This window comes from Rhinopithecus bieti, unplaced genomic scaffold (assembly GCF_001698545.2).
Source record: "Rhinopithecus bieti isolate Rb0 unplaced genomic scaffold, ASM169854v2 scaffold_11966, whole genome shotgun sequence".
In the NCBI taxonomy this organism is placed as follows: Eukaryota; Metazoa; Chordata; class Mammalia; order Primates; family Cercopithecidae; genus Rhinopithecus; species Rhinopithecus bieti.
This window is the reverse complement of record NW_016807254.1, coordinates 1,582,577-1,608,200: the sequence shown is the minus strand read 5'-3', so window position 1 is coordinate 1,608,200 and position 25,624 is coordinate 1,582,577. Positions and strand designations below refer to the sequence as shown.

General features: G+C 38.1%; 1 protein-coding gene across 1 annotated transcript in view; it reads right to left on the bottom strand.

Annotated features, from left to right (window-relative positions):
• Window positions 1-25,403, bottom strand: part of RANBP3L (RAN binding protein 3 like) — a 53,733-nt gene extending 28,330 nt beyond the window's left edge. The window contains 1 exon segment of the mRNA XM_017880722.1: window positions 24,816-25,403. Coding sequence (XP_017736211.1) covers window positions 24,816-24,910 — 95 coding nt within the window. The 5' untranslated portion in view covers window positions 24,911-25,403.
• Window positions 25,404-25,624: the final 221 nt, after the last annotated feature.

Sequence of the window (25,624 nt, the reverse complement as noted above, 5' to 3'; positions counted from 1 at the left end):
TAAATTTAATTTGTCTAAACTTTCTCCTTTAACATGGATAAAGCAGTAAAGAAAACAGATGTAGTCCCTGCCTTTTATAGAGTTTACACTGAGGGGGAGAAACAGAACTAAGTAATTATTACACAATTATTGAAGTTCAACCGGGGTAAGCATTATAAAAGGGAAGTACCAGGCTCTCAACAAGTAACCAACAAGAGAATCTTAGTTTTTGGGGTCAGGGTAAGGTTTCCAGGAGAGGTGATATTTAGGCAGACTTGTAGGATGAGTAGAAGTTATCCAGGCAAACACTGAAGAAGGACATTCCAAGCAGAGGGTAAAGCAAGAGGAAAGTCTCTGAGGAAGGCTGGAGCTTGCCACATTTCAATAATGAAAGGAACCAGTGTAGCTGATACCCTAAGAAAACAGTGGGCAAGGTTTACAAAACAGGACTGGAGATGAGGCTGGAGCTTTGCAAGGCCTTGTAGGTTCTGCCAGGGAGTTCTGTTTTATTCCAAGAAAATGGGATGTCAAAGAGGGATTTTAAGCGGGGAGTGATTTGCTCTGATAGGAATTTTTTCTTTTAAAGATCACCCCTCCTGCGGTGATGAAAGGGTATTGGGGGGAAGGGACTAAGGGAGAGGAAATGAGGAATCTAACTAAGAGGCTAGTCTAAGTTCTAGAAAAGAGCTGATGAGGCTGCTCTTTTCTTTCTTTAAAATCGTGCATCCATGACTTTCTTTTTAAAGAGAAATCGAATAATTAAAAGTTTAAAATACAGTCTTCTGTGGCAATGAANCTGGAGCTTTGCAAGGCCTTGTAGGTTCTGCCAGGGAGTTCTGTTTTTATTCCAAGAAAAATGGGATGTCAAAGAGGGATTTTAAGCGGGGGAGTGATTTGCTCTGATAGGAATTTTTTCTTTTAAAGATCACCCCTCCTGCGGTGATGAAAGGGTATTGGGGGGAAGGGACTAAGGGAGAGGAAATGAGGAATCTAACTAAGAGGCTAGTCTAAGTTCTAGAAAAGAGCTGATGAGGCTGCTCTTTTCTTTCTTTAAAATCGTGCATCCATGACTTTCTTTTTAAAGAGAAATCGAATAATTAAAAGTTTAAAATACAGTCTTCTGTGGCAATGAAAGAAAATGAGGGGTTTAGAAAGAAATACTTTAAAACGTAAAAGTTAATTTTGCTATTTTGCTTGTTTTGAGATCCATGTAGCATTTAATGAATCTCAATATTCAATGTTTTTTTTTCTGAAATACTTCATTAAGAGAAGACATTCATTCACCTCACAAATATTGTATTGAGTACCTGTTACAAGAAAGAATACGAAGTACTATCTATTAATTCAATCCCAGTTCACTTGTAATTCTGCTCCACAAGGAGGGTACATTGTGGGTCAAGTGCTTTTATCCATCACCTGGTCTAAATTAATCATTTTAATCATTCTGTGGATTAAATATGGTTTCTGCCACTTACAGATGAAGAAACTAAGGCTTGGTTTAGTGCCTCACTAAATGCATACCATTAGTAAGTGGCAACACCTTTAATTAAATCTAGGCCTCCTGCCTCCAAAACCATTGATTTAACTTCAATGCATCATACTGATGTATTATCCTATATGGCTCTACTGGCACAAATTAGTCCCAAATGTATGATATGTGACATAATCCAGCACTATGCTAAGGAAAAATCAGTATGAAACAACAGGACTTTCAGCTTTGTCAAAGTTGATTGACCATACACGTGAACTTCAACTCCCTGATTAAATCAGAAATCACAAAATAATAAGGCTTTTTTTGTGTCAGGGAGGAAGAGGAAGGCACCACAAATACAAGGAAAAATGAAGATAAATAATAGCAACAAAATTTTGGAAGCTGGGAGGCAGAAGGATAAGTGGTAACTGACTTTGCAGCCTAATGGAGCCCAAACATAAAAATAAAGAAATAGTGTGATATGTGGAGATATGGAGGTTAATGCTGAAAGAAACAATGGTGAGAGTTGGATACGGTTGTCTCTGGGGATCAAGAAAAGGGAGAGCAAAGGAGGGCACAAGGCTGAGTCTCCTGTTTTTCCAGAAAAGCCTCATAAAACCATTTGATTCCTTAAATCACATGAATATGTTTAACTTTGAAAATATAAAAACTAAATTAAAAAATAATCCCTTTTCTACCATAGTGTCAGACTCCCAGAAGTAGAGGACAAGCCCCATACTGCTTGCCAAAAATAGACTTCTTATTGAAGTATACTGCCCAGCAAGCATGCAGTACCTTGCTTCTTGAACTTAACTGTTCTTCACATTAAAATATGTGGAAATAAAGGTGTAAGACGGAGTCACTGAGTTCAGAAAGCAATCAAAACTTCCACAGAATAACTGAAGATCTGCTTTTTATGATGCCATCTAAACTTTTGAAAGACATTTGCTTTAGTCCTTGGCCTTCACCTTTACTCAAAACACTCATCTGAGTCTGTAGACAGGAATTCACTAGGAAGAAAATCCAGTACAGTGGTCCCTATTATCTGTGGCTTCAGCTACACGTGGTCAACAGCAGTTCAGACATTTTGAGAGAACATTCACATAACATTACAGTATATTGTTAAAATTGTCCTAGACTATCATTCTTAATCTCTTGCTGTGCTTAATTTGAAAACTAAATTGTATCATAGGTATGTATAGGGGAAAAAAGGATTCAACTGAATATTATGTATATATTTAATAGCTTTGTCCTCCAGGATTTTAAAGTATTACACTATCACAGTCAATGTTTACAATAAACTTTATTTTTCTGTTTTAATATGTACTATATACCCGCCCAATTTTGGGTGGGTTATAAGGTGTCCCTACCTTTTATTTCTGTATCTTTAAATGACACCTGGTCTCTGACAAATAAACCTATTTCAACTGGGAAAGTAACTGGAGGATTTTGTTGCTGGATCCTCTCAGAGGTGGGGATTTGAAAGGATCTACTGAGTCAAAAGAAAATGTCAAGATAGAGTAAGCTGCTGAGAATTGAGTACCTTTGGTTCCATTGTACTCCAGTGGGCATGGGGGACAGGCAGTTCCTAGAGGTCCCCAAGTTTCTGCTACACAGCTTCCCCAACCTAGATTTCAGTACACCTCTTCTTTCCACTTGGTAGTGTAGTAGAGGTGGAAACCTATCAGGGAAATTCAGCCCCCAATATTTCATGTAGTTTGTTTTCTATTTCCCTAAGTGTTGGCTGGTCTGAGAAATAAAGGGAAAGAGTACAAAAGAGAGAAATTTTAAAGCTGGGTGTCTGGGGGAGACATCACATGTCGGCAGGTTCTGTGATGCTCCCTGAGCCGCAAAACCAGCAAGTTTTTATTAGCAGTTGTCAAAAGGAAGGGAATGTAGGAATAGGGTGTGGGTCACAGAGATCACATGCTTCAAGGGTGACGAAAGATCACAAGGCAGAAGGTCAGGGCGAGATCACAAGGTCAGAGAGAAACTAGAATCATTAATAAACTTCCATGTCCAGCTGTGCATGCATTGTCATTGATAAACAAGGTTCAAGAGCAGAGAACCAGTCTGACTAGAATTTGCCAGGCTGGCATTTCCTAATCCTAGCAAACCTGGGGGCACTGAAGGAGACTAAGGTGTGTTTCATCCCTATTTACATCTGCATAAGGCAGACACCCCCAGAGCGGCCATTCAGAGGCCTCTTCTGGGAATGCATTCTTTTCCCCAGGTGATATTTATCTTACCCGTTTTTGGTAATAAGAGAAATATGGCTCTGTTCTGCCCAGCCCACAGACTGTCAGACTTTAAAGTTATCTCCCTTGTTCCCTGAAAATCGCTGTTATCCTGTTCTTAAGGTGCGCAGATTTCATATTGTTCAAATGCACATGCTCTACAACAATTTGTGCAGTTAACACAATCATCACAGGGTCCTGAGGCGACATTCATCCTCAGCTTACGAAGACAGGATTAAGAGATTAAAGTAAAGACAGTCATAGGAAATCACAAGAGTATGGATTGATGAAGTGATAAGTGTCCATGAAATCTTCACAATTTATGCTCTTCTGCCATGGCTTCAGCCAGTCCCTCCATTCGGGGTCCCTGACTTCCTGCAATAGAAACCAAGTTCTCCATGCTGGATAGAACCAGGCTACTCTAGCCAGGGCTAAAAAAGGTTGTGTAAACAATCTTGGCAGGAAAGAAAGTGGCAACAAACCCCTGCAGAGGGGCAGGCACTACCAAATAGGTCAGCTCTAATTGCTACCAGGACTGGAATTATCCACTTGAACTGTAGCCCTGGCAGTCCCTGCGTTTTCTTCTGCCTTTCTTCCTGGACCTTTCCACATGTCTCTTCCACATCCTCTTCTTTAGTTTCTGCTCCTTGTGCACTGTCTCACCCCAGTCTCCATTACTTTCCTTATGTCCCTGTCTTCTCATCATTCTTCACCGTGTCTGGTTCTCTGGCTTGTCAAAGCATGGATTTTAGAGCTGGAAGTTAGATGGTCCTAGAGCTGTGTTTTTAAATAAAGGACTTGAGCCTCAGCTTTTTCATCTCTCTGTCTCTCTCTCTCTCTCTCTCTCTCTCTCTCTCTCTCTCTCTTTATATATATATATGTGTGTGTGTGTGTGTGTGTGTGTGCATATACATATGAGCTATTATGAGGATTTAAGCAATATATGCATGCAAGAACACCTACAACTTCTTCTCTAACCTTTTGAAACAAAGCAGAGTATCTATCTGTATCTGTCTATTCATCCATCCTCCATGTATGCACACATCTCTCCGTATATTCAGATGTAGACATCTATCTATCCACTCATATATAAACATGTAGCAATATGTCAGGATACAGGCTGCATAGGAGACACTGAATAAAAGTTAGATTCACTTCCCTCCTGCTCTGCTGTCCTATGTGATATGCACTCACTATATTAGTCTGTTCTCATGCTGTAGATAAAGACACACCCAAGACTGAATAATTTGTAAAGAAATGGACTCACAGTTCCACGTGGCTGGGGAGGCCTCACAATCATGGTGGAAGGTGGGAAGCACGTCTTATATGCAGGCAGACAAGAGAGAATTGAGAGCCAAGCGAATGGGGTTTCCCTTTATAAAACCACCAGATGTCATGAGACTTATTCACTACCACAAGAACAGCTCACAAAGGAAACTGTCCCCATGATTCAATAATTTCCCACTGGAAACAACACGTGGGATTTATGGGAGCTGCAATTCAAGAGGAGATTTGGGTAGGGACACAGCCAAACCATATACTCTCTGTTAGCTCTGGGGGAAATGTCTCATTCTTCCCCAAAAGTCTTTCTTTTTCTTTTCACTCATTACCTTATGCTTACTCCTAGCTTGCTTGTCATTTCTCTCCTATCTTTTTTATTCTTTTTATTTTTTGATATCAGGAAGTTTCCAAATTCAGATGTGGCCCATAAATAGTCTTAGAGATCCTTGCTCCTCCAAGTGTGGTCCAGATTAACCAGCAGCATTGACAGGGAGCTCATCAGAAATGCAGAATCCCAGTCTCCACCCCTACCCTACTAAGTCAGAAGCTACATTTTATAAGATCCCCAGGTGATTTGTAGACACGCTAATATTGATAAGCAGTCCTCTAGAGCACATTCAGATTTCTGTCAACTGAGATCAAATTTAGGAAAATGGCAGTAAAGATTCCTGGACTACTCTAGTAGTCACTAGTTAGAGTAGTAGAGTAGTGACTACTAACTAGTAATGACTAAACCTGTGGGATCTTCTGAGTATGCTCAGAATTAATGTGAAAATAATTACTATCCAAACCATATACTATAATTACTACAATTCAATGTAAGGTGAAGTCAAGGGCTACCCTAAGTACTTGCAAAGAAGTCTCTGTGGTAAAGGATATTGAAATATCAATATTGATATTGATATTAAAATTAGCCATTCAGATATTCTGCTTGAAGCAATTAATGATTTCTTCTCACATGCAAAAGTTCGCTTTCTGTTTTAATGATATGCCTAAGATCTAACTTCTTTACAAGGAGAAATTTTTTTGGAAAATGTCACTGGTTGAGATTATTGAATATTGATTAAAATGTTCATTGCTGCAAAGCAAAAATTTAAGCTGGAAGCATAAACTACATCAAAATCATTTGCCATAGCTCTAAAATTCCTCAAGAAGAATTTGAAACATCTGAAGTTTCAAATGTAAAAACTGACATTATCTGTAGAAAAACAATAGACAAATCATAGCAGGTGATCTCAATCTCTATATGGAACCCAAGGAAGAGGAGATACAGAAAGTCTGAATCACAATCTTGATTTTTTAAAAAAGAACAAACGAGAAACCAAGCCTATATTGAAGTCTTTTAAGATAGTTTACAGAAGGGGCAAATTGTAGCCCCAGAAGAAGAAGGAACCTGTGCCAATTCACAAAGGAACCACAAGCGTGAGACATTCTGTACTTGTTTCTACTTATTTCTAGCCATATGTGGGGGAAATCTGTAAAAAAAAAAAAATGTTTTAATGAAATAAACAATAAGCTACTAAAAGATTAAAAAGTCTGTCTTTACAGAAGGAGGTGGTAGGGCCACAGCCTGACATTATTAACTGTAATGGGACACTCTGGTTCTTTTCATGAGAACCAATTTGAAGGTAAAATAACCAGACCTCTGGGGAAAATAGAGACAATTTATACAGAAAGTTTCCAGGCTGATTCACAAAGCACTAAGTCAACTGAAGACACAAGATGAATGGATCCTGCTGAAATGATTGCAGCCCTGATCATACCTGTTGAAGATGTAACCAATTTTGTGTTCAGATCTTTATACCAGACGTATATGAAGTAAAAGAGTAGGAACCCTTACCCCTTTTGATCTAACTGCAGTTTTAACTGTACTTGTTCTTAACTGCTTTAAAGTTTTTATCAGAAATGAAGTTATAAACTGCCAACTCTAGGAAATCTAGCATTTCTTAGTTTATATTCATTTATGACAAACACACACTAGAGAAAGAAGAATCAACATGTAAAAAAAATAAGGAAAGTTATTCCTCTTTTCTCATCAATACCAAGCTGGTAAAGAAAGCAGTTATTTTCAGAATGGAAATCATTTCACAAGAAGAAATTGGAGAAGATGAGAAAACTCTCTGACAATATGACCGATTACAACCATTATTACCCAGAGCTTTGTCTAATCCATCTCATTTTCTGAACACATCTGATTCTCATGCTGATAATCTTCAAGGAAACCATTCATTTTAAGTTCCAAAGACTCTCAACTCTCTCCTCCACTGATTTGTACATTGGTCTAGATCTAGACACCAAACAATTTTGAAAAATCAAGACATAGAGATAAGAAAATATCTAATGTGAACAAGAGGCAAGAAGACTCATAGGTTGTATCCAACACAGACCTGCTACCCTTCTGAAAGTAGAACCAAACCCTTGAAAACTCTTGTGTTGAATGTACTTCTCACCCCAAACGTAACTCCAAACTGTGCTGCTTCATTTATAATCCAGCCACATGTGGTAGTGGGCCATAGCCAGTGACTTAATTTCATTTGCATTTAAGAAACTGGGGATCTACAGCAGCAATAATTCAATTGAAAAAAAATTCTCATTTTTTAAAGTTGTTTACTTCATTAACGTCTTTATGAAGAAGTTCACAGAGTCCTAAAAACAGAATTTTCGTTAAATCGTTTCATATAGAACATCAGGCAAATCACCCTATCAATCAAATACAGTGATGACTGAAGAAACTGAATTTATATGTATATTTTGAAAATGTTTTGTAATTGATCCCCAAAGATAATGATCACGTGCAGTGAGCTATTTATTTGGGGGTGATCACGGACTAGAATGGTTTTATAAGGACTTTCTTTGTTTGTTAATAGATCTTTTTCAATGGCTGTCACAGCATGCTCCATTATATTTTACTATTGTTTTAGTGTCAGAATATTAATCTTTGAATTATTATTTTTTCTCTCTTCTTAAAGATAATAGCTACTATATGAAATGCATATACCCATCATGACTAGTCTTTACTCTTTTGCCTTTTGAAATGTTTAACTTAATATGACTTTAAGAAGTACTATGACAAGTTAGATCTGGCTGATTACCAAGGATGCTTCTTTTATGCACTGGTGTAATATATAAATTTACATTTGTGCCATACTTTATAAGACATATTTAAATATATTAATATTTGGTAAATAAAAGAATGACTACTAGGAACTAGAGGTATGGTTTTAAAAACCCGAGCTTTGGGGAAAAACAGACTGGATTAAAATTTTGTCTCTTCTAGTTACTGTGTGAGCTGGAGAACGTCATTTGACCCTGAGAGCCCAGGTTTTCTCACCTGTGAAATGGGGATCATTAGACCTACCCTTATAGAGTTGTAATGATTCAGCAAGGTCAGGTATGTACAACACTCAGCACAGTGCCTGCCTCATAAGAAATGCTCAGTAAACTGTGATGTTATTACATGATATGATCCTCAAGAAGTTAGTTATTGAACCCTTTTGCTCATGAGAGAACTAAGGCTCTAAAATTACAGGACCTGTCTCAGGTCACACAGAAAATTCTTAGATATCTGAGACTATAACACATGAGAGCTGACTCCAAATCTTCTTCTCTAAGTTAGCTTCCTTCCTGGCTTCCATTGTGAGTTAAATGACTATTTTACAGCTTCTTCTTTTCTGAAAGGTGACATGCCTGGGCTATGATGGCTCTTTCCTGCCTTCCATGGTTCTGTATAAACCTGGTTGGGACATGATCCTACATTGTGTGAGTCTTCCTGCACTTCAGTTTTGCCGTCTATAAAACGCTGCAAGATGCTTCTGTTATTCTTGCCATTATTTGTGCATATTCTGACTCTAAAGAGATTTGATCAAGAATGTCTGCAGGCAAATGGCATAGTGATCCTAGCAATGTAAAATCTCCATGTAAGTATTTCTTTTCGACCACTGGCAGCAATAACTCAGAAGAATGTGTTACTTTTGACAGGGCACACCCATTTCTGCATAATTTGAAGGTGTTACTTTGTCTATAAATAAGACTATTGTGTCCTTTTGTGACAAAGTTACTTGTAATCTTTACTTGAATATGCTTATTAGCAGCAAATGTGGGACTTCTGGATTGATAATGACAGAAAGAACTGTTTGCTCTTTCTCTACGCTACTCCATTATTTAGGCCCAAGGGCACAGAAAGTTGCAGAATGTGTCCTAGGATGTGCTTGGTCAAGCTGATACCATTTGGAAATACATATTTAATTTGACAGCATTTGTAAATCACATGTTTTTCACTCAGAATAACTCTCAGTGTGAAAATGCTTCCATATGTTAAAAATGGGTCTCTCTGCTTTGCTGAGGGAATGGGGGAACAAAGTCTAGGTTTCAAGGGATGTTGAAAATATACATTGAGCAGGCACATGCGCAAGTCTAAAATGGTATCATCTTAAAGTTAATTTTAAATAATAATTAGTAGATTTTTCATTACTGCTAACACTAAAGAGGTACTTTTGACACAAAATACCATATCAGTAAGAACTAAATCACTCTTCAAAAAGACTGCTAAGTTAATACAGCTGAAATATAGCTTCATATATTGAGTCCAGATAAATTTAAACTCTTCCCCTTTGGTGAAGAAACATACTATTTTTAAATTTCTTCATGGATTCCAAGGACACAAGCCGGATGGAGAAGCTTGATTCCAGCTTCTTCCAATTCTAAAACTCTTTTCTTTAAACTTAGTCCTCTTTGTCTTGAGCCTTGAGCACATAGAAGAAAAAGCTCCTTGTTTCTCCATTTCCACAGGAATAAGTGGATGTTATTCCACGAAAAACAAGTCTTTGGCAGTCTAGTCAGGAAGAAGGAGCTGAGCTGCCATCCAAAGCCCGACCAACCCAGGAGGGGACTGGTCCCCATTCTCCTCTAGGGAACCCCCAGGAGACCTGTCGTTCCTCTTCTCCTTGCGTTTGAGGGCTGAACTGCCCTCCTGGCCCTCAGGCATAGAAAGGTAGCAGGAATAACATGATGCCTGTGGCAGATGGTTCTGCAGGGATATATATTATTGCACCATATCAGAACTAGTTTGGAGGAAGTAAAGGCCAGGTAGTAATTTGTACACTGACCAGAAACGTTTTATTCACCAGGCTAATAAAAATTAGCAGAGAAAAGTTTTACTTTTAAAATTTATATGACTTGAAAATTCCCAGGAAAACTGAAAACAATCCTTTTAATTTATGTTTTCCTGAGGATACCTGGCTAGCTCAGTTGGCTCACTACAACCTCTGCCTCCTGAGTTCAAGTAATTCTCATGCCTCAGCCTCCTGAGTAGCTGGGATTACAGGCATGTGCCACCAGGCCTGGCTAATTTTTGTATTTTTAGTAGAGATGGGATTTTACCATGTTGTCCAGGCTGGTCTTGAACTCTTGACCTCAGGTGATCCGCCCGCCTCGGCTTTCCAAAGTGCTGGGATTACAGGCATGAGCCACCACGCCCAGCACATTAATTTAACCTTACTCAGTTTTTAAAACGAAAACCGTTAAAAAAAACACACACACAAAACTTTAATCCATATTTGAAAATGAAGCTTTTATAACAAAAGTTTGTCTTGTTAAATAAACAGAACCTTATAATCTGTGGTTCTGGTACGTGTCTTGCCTATATAAAATACAAATACACACACACACACACACACACACACATCTTTATCTGCCACTTTATGTCTCTGCAGACAAGTAAAGTTTAATACAATCATAGCCCAAAATAATCCATTTTCAGCATTCACAGACTTTCTTCTCACTTTACTCTTATTCTTTCGATAGCAATATCCTTCCTTTTATTAGAACAATTCCTTAAACAGGTCATTATAAAAGTCTGAAATATGGTTTTTACATCTAGATGGAGCCCCACTCCAGACAGATGACCATATTATTGAGCTGTAGTTGCTGCAACTCTGAGAGTTTCTCTGAATCTGATGAGGGAAAGGAATTTGAATCTCATTAGCATTGAGTTCTTTCAGGACCTGAAGCCCGTCCTGCCAGGATACAGGTCATACTTAAAAATCTCTTCTTTATCTCTCCTGTTTGAGTATATAGGTTGGGTTCCTTTATTTTTTGAGATGGAGTTTCACTGTTGTTGCCCAGGCTGGGGTGCAATGGCACGATCTCGGCTCACCACAACCTCTACCTCCGGATTCAAGTGATTCTCCTGCCTCAGCCTCCCAAGTAGGTCACTTCCCATTTTAACCCCTGTTCTCCTTCCGAATCAACTCACAGACATATATTTCATGTTCTTTTGATGTGGCTTTAGTTAGTATCAAATACCTTCACACCAGCATCCCTTGCTAAAAGTCTAGACCTTATTCCTATGACCTTTTGTTTATTGCCATCCACAGGGTGTGAGGTATGTGATCATTGGGTAGAAGGAATGCAGCTTTTTAGTGAATACAGGTATTTACTGCATTTTAAATCCTGTCTTTTGAATATTTTGCTAGATTTGCCAACAGACTTCATTAAAAAGCAACTCCAGTGTGAAACTTACCTTCCCTAAATGTTGATTAAAATTTTAAGTCAAGTTAATGATTTAATGTAATAGTTGAGCCACCACTTGAAATAAAGTCCCAGTTTAAATAAAAAGTGAATTATAATAATGACTATTATTTAACCCCTTTTTAATTTGAGGTTTTGCCTACTGCCTCTTTATTTTGTCAAAAACCCAAACTGCTCTCCAAGGCTGTGTCAGTCCAGTTCCAAAAATGGTACATTGCTATCTTTCACATTTCATGCAGTGTGGGACATAGGGGCTATGCAGCTATTTAAAGTTAAGCAAAAACTGCTAGCCTAATCAGTAAGCCACTTGCTCTGAGCTGCTAGGAGTGCACTGGTACATCTGCATTTTTACAACTGTTTCTTTTTCAGTCAAATATATCCTTTTGGGAGACAGTTGGATGTAGTTGGTAATTCATATATAAATTAACCAGTGATTTAATAGCAACCTATTCTAAACAACTGAACCACAAATTGAGTTCAAAGGCCAGCCATCATCCAAGCCCTTCTCAGGTACTTAGCTGAACATCTATTTTATACCATTAAGAGGCAGTGAGCATGAGTGAAAGCAGTCTCTGGAGTCCGGATCTTGGATTAGGAGCTTGGCTGAAGACCCCAGCTGTGAGACTTCCTGGGACTTTCACAAAGAAGTCAGCTAATACATCAAAAGTACTGAAAAACAGTTTCTGGCATGTAACAAGCACTTCATAAATGTGATTTGTTTGGAAGTGACATGTTAGCACTGTGGTATGGTCTAGGGTATGAATCCATTTTTCTGCTCTCAAATAACTTGTACAACACAGCCGAGGCAGCATTACGACAGAAGAATAATTCATGGCAAATCTGAGTATCTCAGTTTTGAAAGTGATTTTGTAGGTCCCCTAATGGAACTTATCATCTAAAGTGTCTAGAGCATCCTCAGTAGATGGCCTTCCATAACAAAGAGTATCAATAAGAGTTCAAATATTTGCTCTTGCCAGATGTTACTTCATGTGTGGAGCACACTAGTGTACAGGCTACATGTGTGCCAGGATCTTGGCCCTTCATCCCACAGGGTCAGCCTCCTGAATTTACCTCAAAGTGCTGTATCATTTTTAACATATGCCTTATTGTGTAAAAGTGTAGAGAAGTGCTGCTTCTTATTGTCACAGTTGTAATTGACTTTAGAAGACACCAGCAAAGATAACATTATTTGTATGTGAATGTTAGATTAAATTATACCACCTGAAGTGGTATCTATTGACCTAGTGGGGAATTTGTACCTCAGGTGTGGTTGCTAGCACCAGGAAACCCACATCCATAGGCTTCTCATTACAAAGTTGTCATCTTTCCATCTCAATCAATATTCGAGCCTTTGAGATTTAGCATCATCAACATTAATTTTCATTGGTGAAATTAATGGCATTCAAGACCTTGGATTACCTGAAATATTTTAAGGATGCTTGCTAGTCTTACACAACCTGGACAGAAGAATCTGGCAAGACCTGTAGCCTGTACTTTTTAGAACGGAGCCCAAAGCTTTATATTGAAAGGCCCCAGTGTCCATTAATGAACAGGATCATTCTTGATTACTGGCTGACTGCACAGAATACTGCCTGGAGAATGTCGTTTTGTCTGAGCAAACCTTTTCGGCAGGATGTAATCAGATTACCTAAGGAACAAAAAGTTCGGGACATCATATGCAGTCTTTTATGCTTGTTTGCTAATTAATGTTTGTTTAGTAAATATCTGTTTACTAAATTCTTTCAATTTGAAAGAATTTAGCCTAAGATTTTCTTTATTTTAACATGGTATTGAGGTTGGGAGGAATAGCTTACTTTTACTGCATCCCGCCCCCTAAAAGAACCTGAAAGATGTAAATGATCAAATTAAGTCAAGTTGGCATGTAATATTTCCCGTTTCTCTCACAGTCAAAACCAAAGAGCTTACCAGGGCAGACATGACTATCTAACTGCTCTTTCCTCTCATGTCTCCCTTATCTCTCAATCACTTCCTAACACTCACTTAAGTTAACTTGATTATACTGGCCTCCTTTTGCCCTCCAACACAGTCGTCCTTAAAGTGTGATCACTGCAACTGCAGCAATGATGGCATTTCTCTGAGAACTTGTTAGAAATGAAAATTCTTGACTCCTTCCCTCCACTCCCCTCAGAACTTCTGAATCAGAAAATCAGAGTGGGACCCAGCAATTATGTTTTAATAAGCTCTCCAGGTGATTCTGCAGGTGATGCTAAAGTTTGAGAATCACTAACCTAGATAACTGTGATATTATTTTTGCTGTAACTGAAATGAGTCAATAACCATGACAGAACAAATGTAGGCCAAGTGTAATTTCTAAAACTCGGAGTCTTTGTACTTACTCTTTATTCTACCTGGACTGTTCTTCCACCAGATGTGGCACTACCCACTCCCTCACCTCTTACAGGTCTTTACTCAAATTCACCTTCTTAATGAGGTCTTCTCTGAGCACCCTGCTTAAATCAGACCTCCATTATGACACTCTGTTCTGCCTGCTTAATTTTTTTCCATAATTCCTATCTTCATTATTATCATTTATACCGTTGATCCCCAACCTTTTTGGCCCAAGGGACTGGAAGACAATTTTTCCAAAGATAGTGGGAAGGTGGGCGGGGATGTTTTAGGGATGAAATTGCCCCGCCTCAGATCATCAGACATTAGATTCTCACAAAGAGCACACAACCTAGATCGCTCACATGCACAGTTCACAATAGGGTTCATGCTCCAGTGAGACTGCAATGTGTATTGATCTGACAGGAGGCGGAGCTCAGGTGGTACTGCTCGCTCACACCCTGCTTACCTCCTGCTGTGTGACCCGGTTTCTAACAGGCCATGGACCCCTGTTTGCACTATATATTTTGTTCATTTATCTTCTTTATTGTTTGCCTTTCTGCCTCTCAGAAAATAAGCTCCTTGTGGGCAGGATTTTTTGTTTGCTTTGTTCACTAGAGTCTAGAACAGTGCCTGATAAATGGCAGCCACTAAGTATTTGTTAAATAAAATAAATGAAGTGCTATATAACTGCAAACAAGATGAAGTACAAATGGGGTGAAAAAATATTCATGAAATAGTCCATTTTAGGTGTTTATTAAAGGATAACTGATGAGTCAGTCATGGCTTTAAAACAATAACAACACTGAATTCTAAAGAAAATTAAGATAAATCATTGGTTCTAAAGGATATTCAATAATGGAAAGACAGATACTTGACAAAAAGAGTTAGTGTCTCGCCCTAGGTATTAGATAGTTCTTTTTATTATATCTCAATTTATCCTTTGCTAATTTCATTGATTAGTTAATTTTTGCTGACTATGTTATTAATAGAGAATTTCTAAGCTTTAGGAATAAAAGCAACAATAAAATACCACTATTATTAAACCTGACTAAGGTTATACTAACATTTTCTCTCGAAAGTGTGATATTTCCTGAGCTGTGGGTACTCTGCCAGCAAGACACAGTTATGTTCTTGGGCAAATTATTCAAATTCATTGAGATATTTCAGTCTCTTCACTATTCTGTGGAATTACTAGTAGAGGCCTAGAGGAAAATTTGGAGTCTGAGGCCTCCTAGGCAGTCTCACATTTTAGAAAAATGAGGCCTAAATTACATAGAATAAAATGCACAGATGAATTTTTGACAAATGTATGTGCTCAGGTAACCAAAACCCTATCAAGATATAAAACATTTTTATTGCCCTAGTGTGTTCTTTGTATCCTGTTCCAGTTCTCCTTTCTGGGCAACAACTGTTCTGCTGTCTATCACCATGGCCTAATTTTGCCTGTAGAAGTAAGTACTCTTTTGTGTCTGCCTTATTTTCACTCACTATAACATTTCTGAGATTCACCTACATGATTACATGTATCAGGAATTCATTTCTTTTTACTACTGAGTAGTATTCCAGTGTGTTAATATACCACAATTTGCTTACCAGCTTACTTGCTTATAAACAGTTTTGAGTTATTCACATTCTGGAGCTCATATGAATAAAATCTGCTACAAACATTCTTGTGCAAGGCTTTCGTGGTTATATTTTTATTTTTCTTGGAACTGTTATGGAACACCTAAATATGGAACTGTTGGATCACAGGGTACTTGTGGGTTTAATTATATAAGAAATTGCCAAATCGTTTTCCAAAGTGGTTTTAACCACTTCCCAGCAATGAGTGAGTTCTGGTTGTTTCACATCCTCTCCAAGCATCATGTTATCAGCATTTAAAATTTTAGCCATTCTAGTGGATGTGAAGTGACATTTCATGGTGGTTTTATTTTGGATTTCCCTGATAACTGACAGCATTGAACATCTTTTGATGTGCTTTTGGCCATTTGTATACTTCCTTTTTGAAGTGTTTGCCAGATCATTTGCCCATTTTTTAACCAAATTGTTTATCATGAGTTGTAAGAGTTTTTAACATATTCTGATTGAAAGTTCTTTTCAAATATATATTTGACATTTTTCTCCCAGTCTTTTCTTTTCTTAGTGGTATCTTTTGAAGAACAGATATGTTTAATATTGATAGTCTAACTTATCTATTTTTTATGGTCAGTGCTTTTTTGTCTGTCTAAAAGCTGCCTTTTGACGGTGAAGGTATTTTCCTACATTTCTTCTAGAAGCTTTATACATTTAGCTTTTGTATTTCAGTCATATTCTATCTGAAACTAATTTTTGTGTGAGGTAGGTATTGTGGTTCATTTTCAGAAATGTTTTTCACCATTTGTTCCAGGATTCTTACAGAGAAGACTATCCCTTCTCCCTTTGAATTATCTTGATACCTTTGTCAAAAACCAATTGACAATGTACTAATAGATCAATTTCTGGACTTCATATTCTGTTCCAATAATAGATTTTTCTATCCTTACACTGATATTATACCATCTTGATTTATTATAACCTGAAATCCAAAAGTGTAGTTGTCAACTTTGTTGTCTTTTTCAAGATTGACTTAGTTATTCTAGGTCCTTAACATTCCCTTATACTTTTAAAATCAGTTTGTCAATTTCAAGACAAAAAATGTGCTGTAATTTTTATTGAGATGGTCAAGTTGAGGAAAATTGACATCTTAATATTGAGCATTCTAATTCAGGAATTTGGGATGTATTTTTTTTTTTTTTTGTAATTCAATCTTCTTCAGCTTCACACTGCAATATTTAAGTGTACAAGTCCTGCACATATTTTGTTAAATTAATCCGTAACTATTTCCTTTTTATGCTATTAAATAAGTACTCTAATATTTTTAATTTCCACTTGTTCTCAACTAATATATAGAAATGCAATATTTTTTGTATGTTGACTTTGTAGCCTGTTACCTTAGTAAATGCGTTTATTAGTTCTAGCATTTTTTGATAGATTTCTCAGGATTTTTCCACAAACACCATCAATCATCTGCAAAAAAAGACAGTTTTACCTCTTTGTTTCCAATATGTAAGCCTTTTATTTCTTTTTCTTAATGTAATATGCTGGCTAGGATCTCCAGTACACTGTTGAATAAAAATAATGATAATGGACATCTCTGTTTATTTTTCCTAATCTTAGGAGGAAAATGCGCAATCTTCTACATTGAGTAGTGTTAGCTGCTGGGTTTCTTATAAATGTTTTTCATCAGGTTGAGGAAGTTGCTCTATTCCAAATCCCTTGAGTTTTTGTATCACTTGGCGTTGAATTTTATGTTCCTCTGCATCTTTCTGGCACAAAAGTATTCATAACACTCCATTATAATCCTTTTAATATCTGTAGTGACACCCTGTACATCATTCCTGATACTGATGGTTTCTCTCTCTTTCTCTCTCTCTCTCTCTTTTTTTTTAGATAGAGTCTCATGCCATCGCACATGTGCAGTGCAGTGACGCGATCTTGACTCACTACAACATTTACCTCCCGGTTCAAGCAATTCTCGTGCCTCAGTCTCCTGAGTAGCTGGGATCACAGGTGCATGCCACCACACCTGGCTAATTTTTGTATTTTTAGTAGAGATGGGGTTTCACCATGTTGGCCAGGCAGGTCTTGAACTCCTGTCTTCAAGTGATCCCCCCACCTCAGTCTCCCAAAATGCTGAGATTACAGGTGTGAGCCACCGCGCCTGGCCATGTCTCTTTTTATTGATTAATCTAGGTAGGGGTTTATTAATTTTATTAATATTTTGAAAAGAAGTAGCTTTGGGGAATCATGGAGGAGCAGACTACTTTCTCATGACTTTGTTTTTAGGAATGGAAAAATAAAGGGTTTTTTTGGAATTTGTTTTTGTTAAGTCCAACTTCAAAAGTGTAATTAGGGATGGCCTTGGACAACCATGGCATTTTTTTTTTTTCTTTTTTGAGACAGAGTCTCACTCTGTTGCCCAGGCTGGAGTGCAGGGCGCAATCTCGGCTCACTGAAACCTCTGCCTCCCAGGTTCAAGTGATTCTCCTGCCTCAGCCTCCTGAGTAGCTGAGGCTACAGGCACATGCCACCATGCTCGGCTAATTTTTTTTTCTTTTTTCTTTTTTTTTTTTTTTTTTTTTTTTTTAGTAGAGACAGGGTTTCACCATGTTGGCCAGGATGTTCTCAATCTCCTGACCTCATGATCCACCTGCCTTGGCCTACCAAAGTGCTGGGATTACAGGCATGAGCCACTGTGCCCAGTGTGGCTTTTTTTTCCAGTGGTAAAATATACTTACCACAAAATTTATCATTTCAACCATTTGTAAGTGTGCAGTTCAGTCATGTGAACTGTATTCACATGTTTGTATAACCAATCTCCAGAACTCTTTTCATCTTGCAAAACTGAAACTCTGTACCATTAAACAAAATATCCTCAATCCTTTCGGCCCCAAAACCCTAGAAGCACCATTCTACTTTCTGTCTCTCTAAATTTGACTACTTTAGATACCTCATGTAAGTGGAATCAGACAGTATTTATCTTTTTGTGACTGGCTTATTTCATTTAACTTGATGTCCTCAGGTTTATCTATGTTGTAGCGTGTGTCAGAATTTCCTTCATTTTTAAGGCTGAAAATTATTTGATTATATATACATGTATAGTGTGTGTGTGTATATATATATATAGTGTATACATGTATATAGTGTGTGTCTATATATATATACACACACCATATTTTGTTGATCCATTCATTCGTCAATGGAGATTTGTTTGTTTCCATCTTTTGGCTATTGTGAATAATACTACCATGAGCATAGGTGCACAAGTATCTGTTTGAATCCCTGCTTTTACTTCACTTAGGATTTTATCCAGAAGTAAAATTGCAGGATAACATGGCAATTCTATTTGTTAATTTTTTGAGGAACTGTGTGATATGGTTTGGCTGAGTCCCCACCCAAATCTCATCTTGAATTGTAGTTCCCATAATCCCCACATGTCAAGGGAGGGACCCAGTGGGAGGTTACTGAATCATTGGGGGCCATTACCTCCATGCTGTTCTCATGATTGTCAGTGAGTTCTCATGAGATCTGATGCTTAAGGGGCTTTTCCCTCTTTGCTCGTCACTTCTCCTTCCTGCCACCATGTGAAGAAGGATGTGTTTGCTTCCCTCCTTCTGCCATGATTGTAAGTTTCCTGAGGCCTTCCCAGCCCTGTGGAGCTGTGAGTCAATTAAACCTGTTTCCTTTATAAACTACCCAGCCTCAGGCAATTCTTTATAGCAGCACGAGAACAGACTAATACATTGCCATAGTGCTTTTCACAGCAACTCCACTATTTTATCTCCTCCAAGGGTGCACGAGGTTTCAATGTCTCCACATTCTCACCAACATTTGTTATTTCCTGTTATTTTTTTGTTTGTTTGTTTTTGTTTTTGTTTTTTGTTTTTTACGAATAGTAGCCATCCTAATAGGTGTGAAGTGGGAAAATGAAGTTTCAGCCATTAAATTTATTTATTTATTATTTCCTAGTGCAATCTATTAGGAAGGCTTATTATGGAACTATCTAAGGTGTCCTTACATAGTTCCAAGGAAGGAACTGTCACACCAAAAAGACCAAATGTGATTAGAGATTGGAAATTTCGAACCCACCCCATTCCCCTAACCTCCTAGGAGGAGAAAACTGGAGATTAAGTTCAATCATATGGCCAATTATTTAATCAATCATGCCTACATAATGAAACCTCATTAAAAACCCTGGACACCATGCTGAGGGGAGCTTCCTGATACTAAGAGGGTGGCACACCCTGACTCTGTGGAAGCAGAGGCTCCTGTGCTCATGACCCTTCCAGTCCTCCTCACCTCTTCAACTGGCTGACCATTTGTATCCCTTATAATAAAATGGAAATTGAAAGTGCAGAGCTTTCCTCAATTCTCTGAGTTGTTCTAGTGAATTATCAAATCTGAGGGGTTGTGGGAAGTCTTTAATTTGTAATTGTCCTGACAGAAGTACAGGTTGCTTGGGGACAGCTGAAAATCATTGTTGGAATCTGAAATGGGGCAGTCTTGTGAGACTAAGTCCTTCATTTGTGGGTCTTCACTAATTCTGGGTAGTGTCAGAATTGAATTGTAGGACACTCAGAGAATTGGTGTCAGAAGACACAAAGAAAATCATGAGGCATTCAAAAATGTCTTGGTTATCCATGGAGAAGTTTCTCTAGTATAGATCAATTTAAAAAATTAAACATTGTAATACTAGAAATCACAGATTTTATGAGACAGCTATATGTAACAGAAAGTACGTTGAAAGCAGCTCTAAATAACTGTGTAACTTTGGAAAAGTCATCTTGACCTTGAAGATTCACAGTTTCCACATCTTTATAAATGAAGATAACAATACTTGCCTGTGATTGTTAGTTTTATGTGTCAGCTTGGCTGTTCCATGATACCCAGATATTTTGTCAACATTCTGGATGTTTCTGTGAGGATGTTTCTGGATGAGGTTTATACTTAAACTAGTAGACTTTCACTCCAGCAGATTGCCCTTCATTAGTGGGTGAATCTCATCTAATCAGTCAAAGGCCTGAATAGAACAAAAGACTGACTTCCCCAGAGCAACCAAGAACAGACTCAACTGCAGAATTAACTCTTCACTTGGGTCTCCAGCCTGTCAGTCTACACTGCAGTTTGAACTTGCCAGCCTCCATAGTTGTGGGAGTGAATTTCTTAAAATAAATCCCCCACTCTCTCACTCTGTCTCTCTTCTCTCTCGTTAAAATTTTGCATATAACTTTTGATGCTTCCCAAACTTAATTATTAATAGCCTACTGGTGACCAGAATCCTTATCAATAACATAAGACAGTCGATTAATACGTATTTTGTATATTATATGTGTTATATACTGTATTCTTACAATAAAATAAGCTAGAGAAAAATGTTACTAAGAAAACCATAAGGAAAAGAAAATATATTTACTGTTTATTAAGTGGAAGTGGATTGTCATAAAGGTCTTCATCATTGTCTTCATGTTGAGTAGGCTGAGGAGGCGAAGGAAGAGGAGGGGCTGATCTTGCTGTCTCAAGGGTGGCAAAGGAAGAAAATCCACATAAAAGTGGATCTGAACAGTTCAAATTTGTGGTGTTCAAGAGTCAACTCTATACACACACACACACACACACACACACACACACACACACACACACATCCAATTGGTTCTGTTTCCCTGAAGAAGCTTGACTACACTATTTCATCTGGTTGTTGTAAAAATTAATGAGACAATGTATATGAGACCATTTGTAAATTTTAAAGCACCATAACACATAAGGATGGTTGTCTGCCTAGTACATGTAATATGTAATGAGCTTTGCTGAGGCTGTGTAGACAAGTAAATTAACATTTACAAATGTGGTCATAGAGTCAATATTAGAGATAAATGGATTCAAAGTATCACAGGAGAAGCTAGAAGATAGCAACAAGTTGGGAGATGAGCCTCCTGGACTTGTGTTCTGGACTGATAGAGCATTTGTTGTCATAGTAAACTCCATGTGGACAGGAAACCATGGCTTAGTTGACTTAGTTCAATTTGCATATTCAGCATCTAGCATAACACTTTGCACATTGTTGTTGCCCAGATAACTGCTGAAGAATAAGTGACTTTTATCTATGTAATCACTTCAAAATTACACTTTTGTGAGTGACTAGGTGGAAGGAGTTAAATACTGGGGAGTTAACACAAAGCATTTTAGCATATGGCATGGGGGGTTAGAAAATAAAATATGTATGTGTTGAGGCTGGTGCGGTGGCTTATGCCTGTAATCCCAACACTTTGGGAGGCCAAGGTGGGTGAATCACAAGGTCAGGAGTTCGAGACCAGCCTGGCCAATATGGTGAAACCCTGTCTCTACTAAAAATACAAAAATTAGCCAGGCATGGTGGAGTGCGCCTGTAGTCCCAGCTACTCAGGAGGCTGAGGCAGAAGAATCACTTGAACCCGGGAGGCGGAGGTTGCAGTGACCCAAGATTGTGCAGCACTATACTCCAGCCTGGGCAACAGAGCAAGACTCCATCTTAAAAAGAAAAGAAAAGAAAACATGTATGTGTTGAAGCTAGTCACGCCTACAGAAGTGTCAAATGTCAATTAATCATAGTCTGTATACCAAATAATAGAGGTAGAACCTTAGGCTGGCTGGAGAAAGGCCAAAGCCATGAACCCAGGATGATTCCATGAATAAAGCCAGACCTCACTCTCTAACTCAAGGACAGTAACTGGAATGCTATTTAGCAACACAGCAAATACTACCCAGTGTCACTTGTCAGCTCAAATCACTAGATGACATTTCTTGTAGCAGTCAATGGCCAGTCTGGACCGCATTAGCATGCTTCACAACTTTATGGACTGTGGCTTATGTGGGCAGATATTTTGAGACTTGGGTGTGGAAGAATATGGTTGCTTTCAAAACATTCTAGGCAAAAAGCTAAGTCTGAGAAAGAAGACCAGTCTTGTGGGTATTTTGGGAAGTATGTCATCATAGTGATTATTTCCAGGCTTCTCTGGATATTGCAGTGTGATGGTTAATGCTGAGTGTCAACTTGATTGGATTGAAGGATACAAAGTATTGATCCTGGGTGTGTCTGTGAAGGTGTTGCCAAAAGAGATTAACATTTGAGTCAGATCCACCCTTAATCTAGTGGGCACAATCTAATCAGCTGCCAGCAAATACAAAGCAGGCAAAAAAACGTGAAAAGGTGACTGGCCTAGCCTCCCAGCCTATATCTTTCTCCCATGCTATTTGCTCTTGAACATCAGACTCCAAGTTCTTCAGTTTTGGGAGTCGGACTGGCTCTCCTTGCTCCTCAGTTTGCAGACAGCCTATTGTGGGACCTTGTGATTGTGTAAGTTAATACTTAATAAACTCCCCTTTATATACATACACACACACATATATGTACACACACACACACATATATACACACATATATACACACATATGTATACATATATATATATATATCCTATTAGTTATGTCCCTCTAGAGAACTTTGATTAATACAGCCAGTAAAGGAGAGATCTTCAGGATAGCCTGCCTTAAATTAAAACAACAGTGGGGCATTATTTTTCACTTATGAAATTGAGAAGAAATTTAAAAAACACTAGTATTACTGAGAACATACCCCAACACTGTTGATAGGAGGGTCATTTGGCCAAAAACAATTTTTAAGAATGTATAATCCTTTGACTCCACAATTTCACCTCTATGAATTTATGCCAAGAAAATAATCCCATATCAGTTCAAAGATCTATTCATTAGTTTAGGTGCAGCCCAGTGTTAATTATAATAGTTAAAATATTAGAAATAACTAATATGTCTAATAGTAGAGAATTGTCTAAGGGAATTTTGCTACATCCATATAAAGGAACAGTGTGCAACTGTTAAAAATAAGGTTGTAGAAGAATATTTAATGACCTGGAAATTTGTTCATCCTCTGTCGTTAAATTTTAAAGCAGTTTACAAAACACTGTTTACAAAAGTATCCAGAACAAGTCTATGTTGTTTAAAAATCAAGCAAAAGAAGAATCCATACATGTGCATAGAAGAAAAGTCTAAAAGTTTATACATTAAAATGTTAATATCTATTATCTTTGGGTGGTGGGGTTACAGGAGACTTCCTATCATCTTCTTTAGGCTCACTCCCACCAAATTTTCTATTAAAAATATTATATTAGCAATTGAAGTCACTTGAACATTTCAAACAAAGTCAACAGAAAACAAAACCCCTGATAAACTAGAATTATCTACTAACAGAGAAGCAAGAGAATTTTACAATGCTATGCCTTATCCCTGACACGTTCCAGGACTTTACATTCTAGGGTACTTGGTACAAAATTTATTTGAGCCCTAGTAGTAAAGCATGGTCTAAAAAGTTCACATTGTTTTCATTTACCACAAAATATTTTCTGCCCACACTATGCTAAGCCTTGTAGAGCATGAAGTCACGTTATACAGCTCCAGGAACCGATGCAGAGAGGTGGCCTGACACATTCATGTGACGGCTGGCACACAGATTCCATCTTGGAAATGGGAGGTTTTGGCCCTTTAGCCAGCACTCTCCGCACCACTGAAATCTAAAACTGTGTCTATAGAAAAATAATTAAAGAGCTCATTGCCTAGATCCACACATAAAAAGATCTATCTTAGGTTATTGAGAAGTTAGAAGTGTCTGGTGAATCCTTAACCTCTGTGGAGTGATGATGTCATCCATGAGAGACCCAGCCTTTCCCACAAGTGTCATTTGCTGTCCCTGTCAGAATGAATTGGAGGGATCATCTTGTCTATTCATGTCAAGCATTTGAACTAACTCAGCTGGCTGGGCAGTGGATTTGAAAATTTAAAAAGACTGCTGGTGAAAATGGCTGGGAGGTAGATAGTTAGTTTGAATGAGTGCCCAGCAAGTGAAACGTGACACTTTTCCCTGACTGTCTCCAGCTGTCCCTAGACCATAAAAAGGAAAGAGTCAAGAATATGTTTATTTTTCCCACAATGAATGAGCCAGAGATCCAGACAAAATTAGGCTTAAACAAAGTGAAAAAAGTGTCCCACTAGTGGTAGAGAAAGCTCCAGGCTAACTTAAAGCTACTCTCAGCTGAATCCCCCTTATAGCTGACTCAGCCTTGCCCAGATGGGTGTTTTGAATTAGACAAAACCTCTCATACTCTAAGAAACTGACAGTGGCTAGAAGTTTAAGCATGTAAGTTTCTGAATGACAGCTCCAAGGAATATGCATTCTTGACAGTCTTCCATAGTCCTTTAAAAATCAATAGTGAATCCAAGTTAACCCACCCTTATGCATCACTATTATATCAGAGCTTTCCTGGGTCCTTCACCAGCCCACCATTCTTCTGGGAATGCAAATGCACAGAAGGTCACAGAACATGCAACTCATGAGCTGGACTGACTTACCTTGCTGTCGCCGGTCCTCATGCAGCTTCAGTTTACAGGTGTGCAAACTGCCAAGCAGGTGGCTGCTGCCTTTTCTTGGTATGGTAGTCATGGTCCTAGCAGTATGGCTGTGATCACTAGGGCACTCCTTCTCTTGGCCAGTCACCTAAAATGGCCTTCACCAGACACCCAGAAATACATAGATTCATGCAGATCTTGTCTTTGCATGTACAACATATACTCCTCTACTAAACTTCCAAGCTTTTTCCAGTCATGATTCTTGAAATAAACAATGACCAATGTTACTTCTCCTAAAGATGCCAATTCATTTGACTAAAAACACAACTTAATTATTCTTTCATTTCAAAATGAAACTAAACCCCTTATAGAGTAAAATTCTACAAATTAACTATTTCTAATAGATTACAGTTTTGGCATTTTTAAATTCCTTTTACCTACATGAAATCCAGTGCCTCTGGTATTTAAAGAAGACTGCTAAAGTAATAAATACACAAAGAAAAAAAAAGTGCTGCTGAGTTAAGTCAAGTGATTTCTAAGACTAATCTGAGTTACCCTCGGTGACAGCTGAAAGTGCACAGTTCTTTAAGGGAGGCTGGAAGGAGGAGGAGCAAAGTGGGCTAGGATGATTAGCATAAAGAGGCAGGCAAGACGGGCATTGGAGCTGCTTTGAATAATAGTGACCAAAGCACAGATTCTAAAGATGCCCTGCCATTATGTTACAGTAACTGAGTACCTGATTTCTGCTACTTTGTAATTAAAATGCAAGCTGAAAGCAGGAGTTTATACTGCAAGGACATTCATTTGT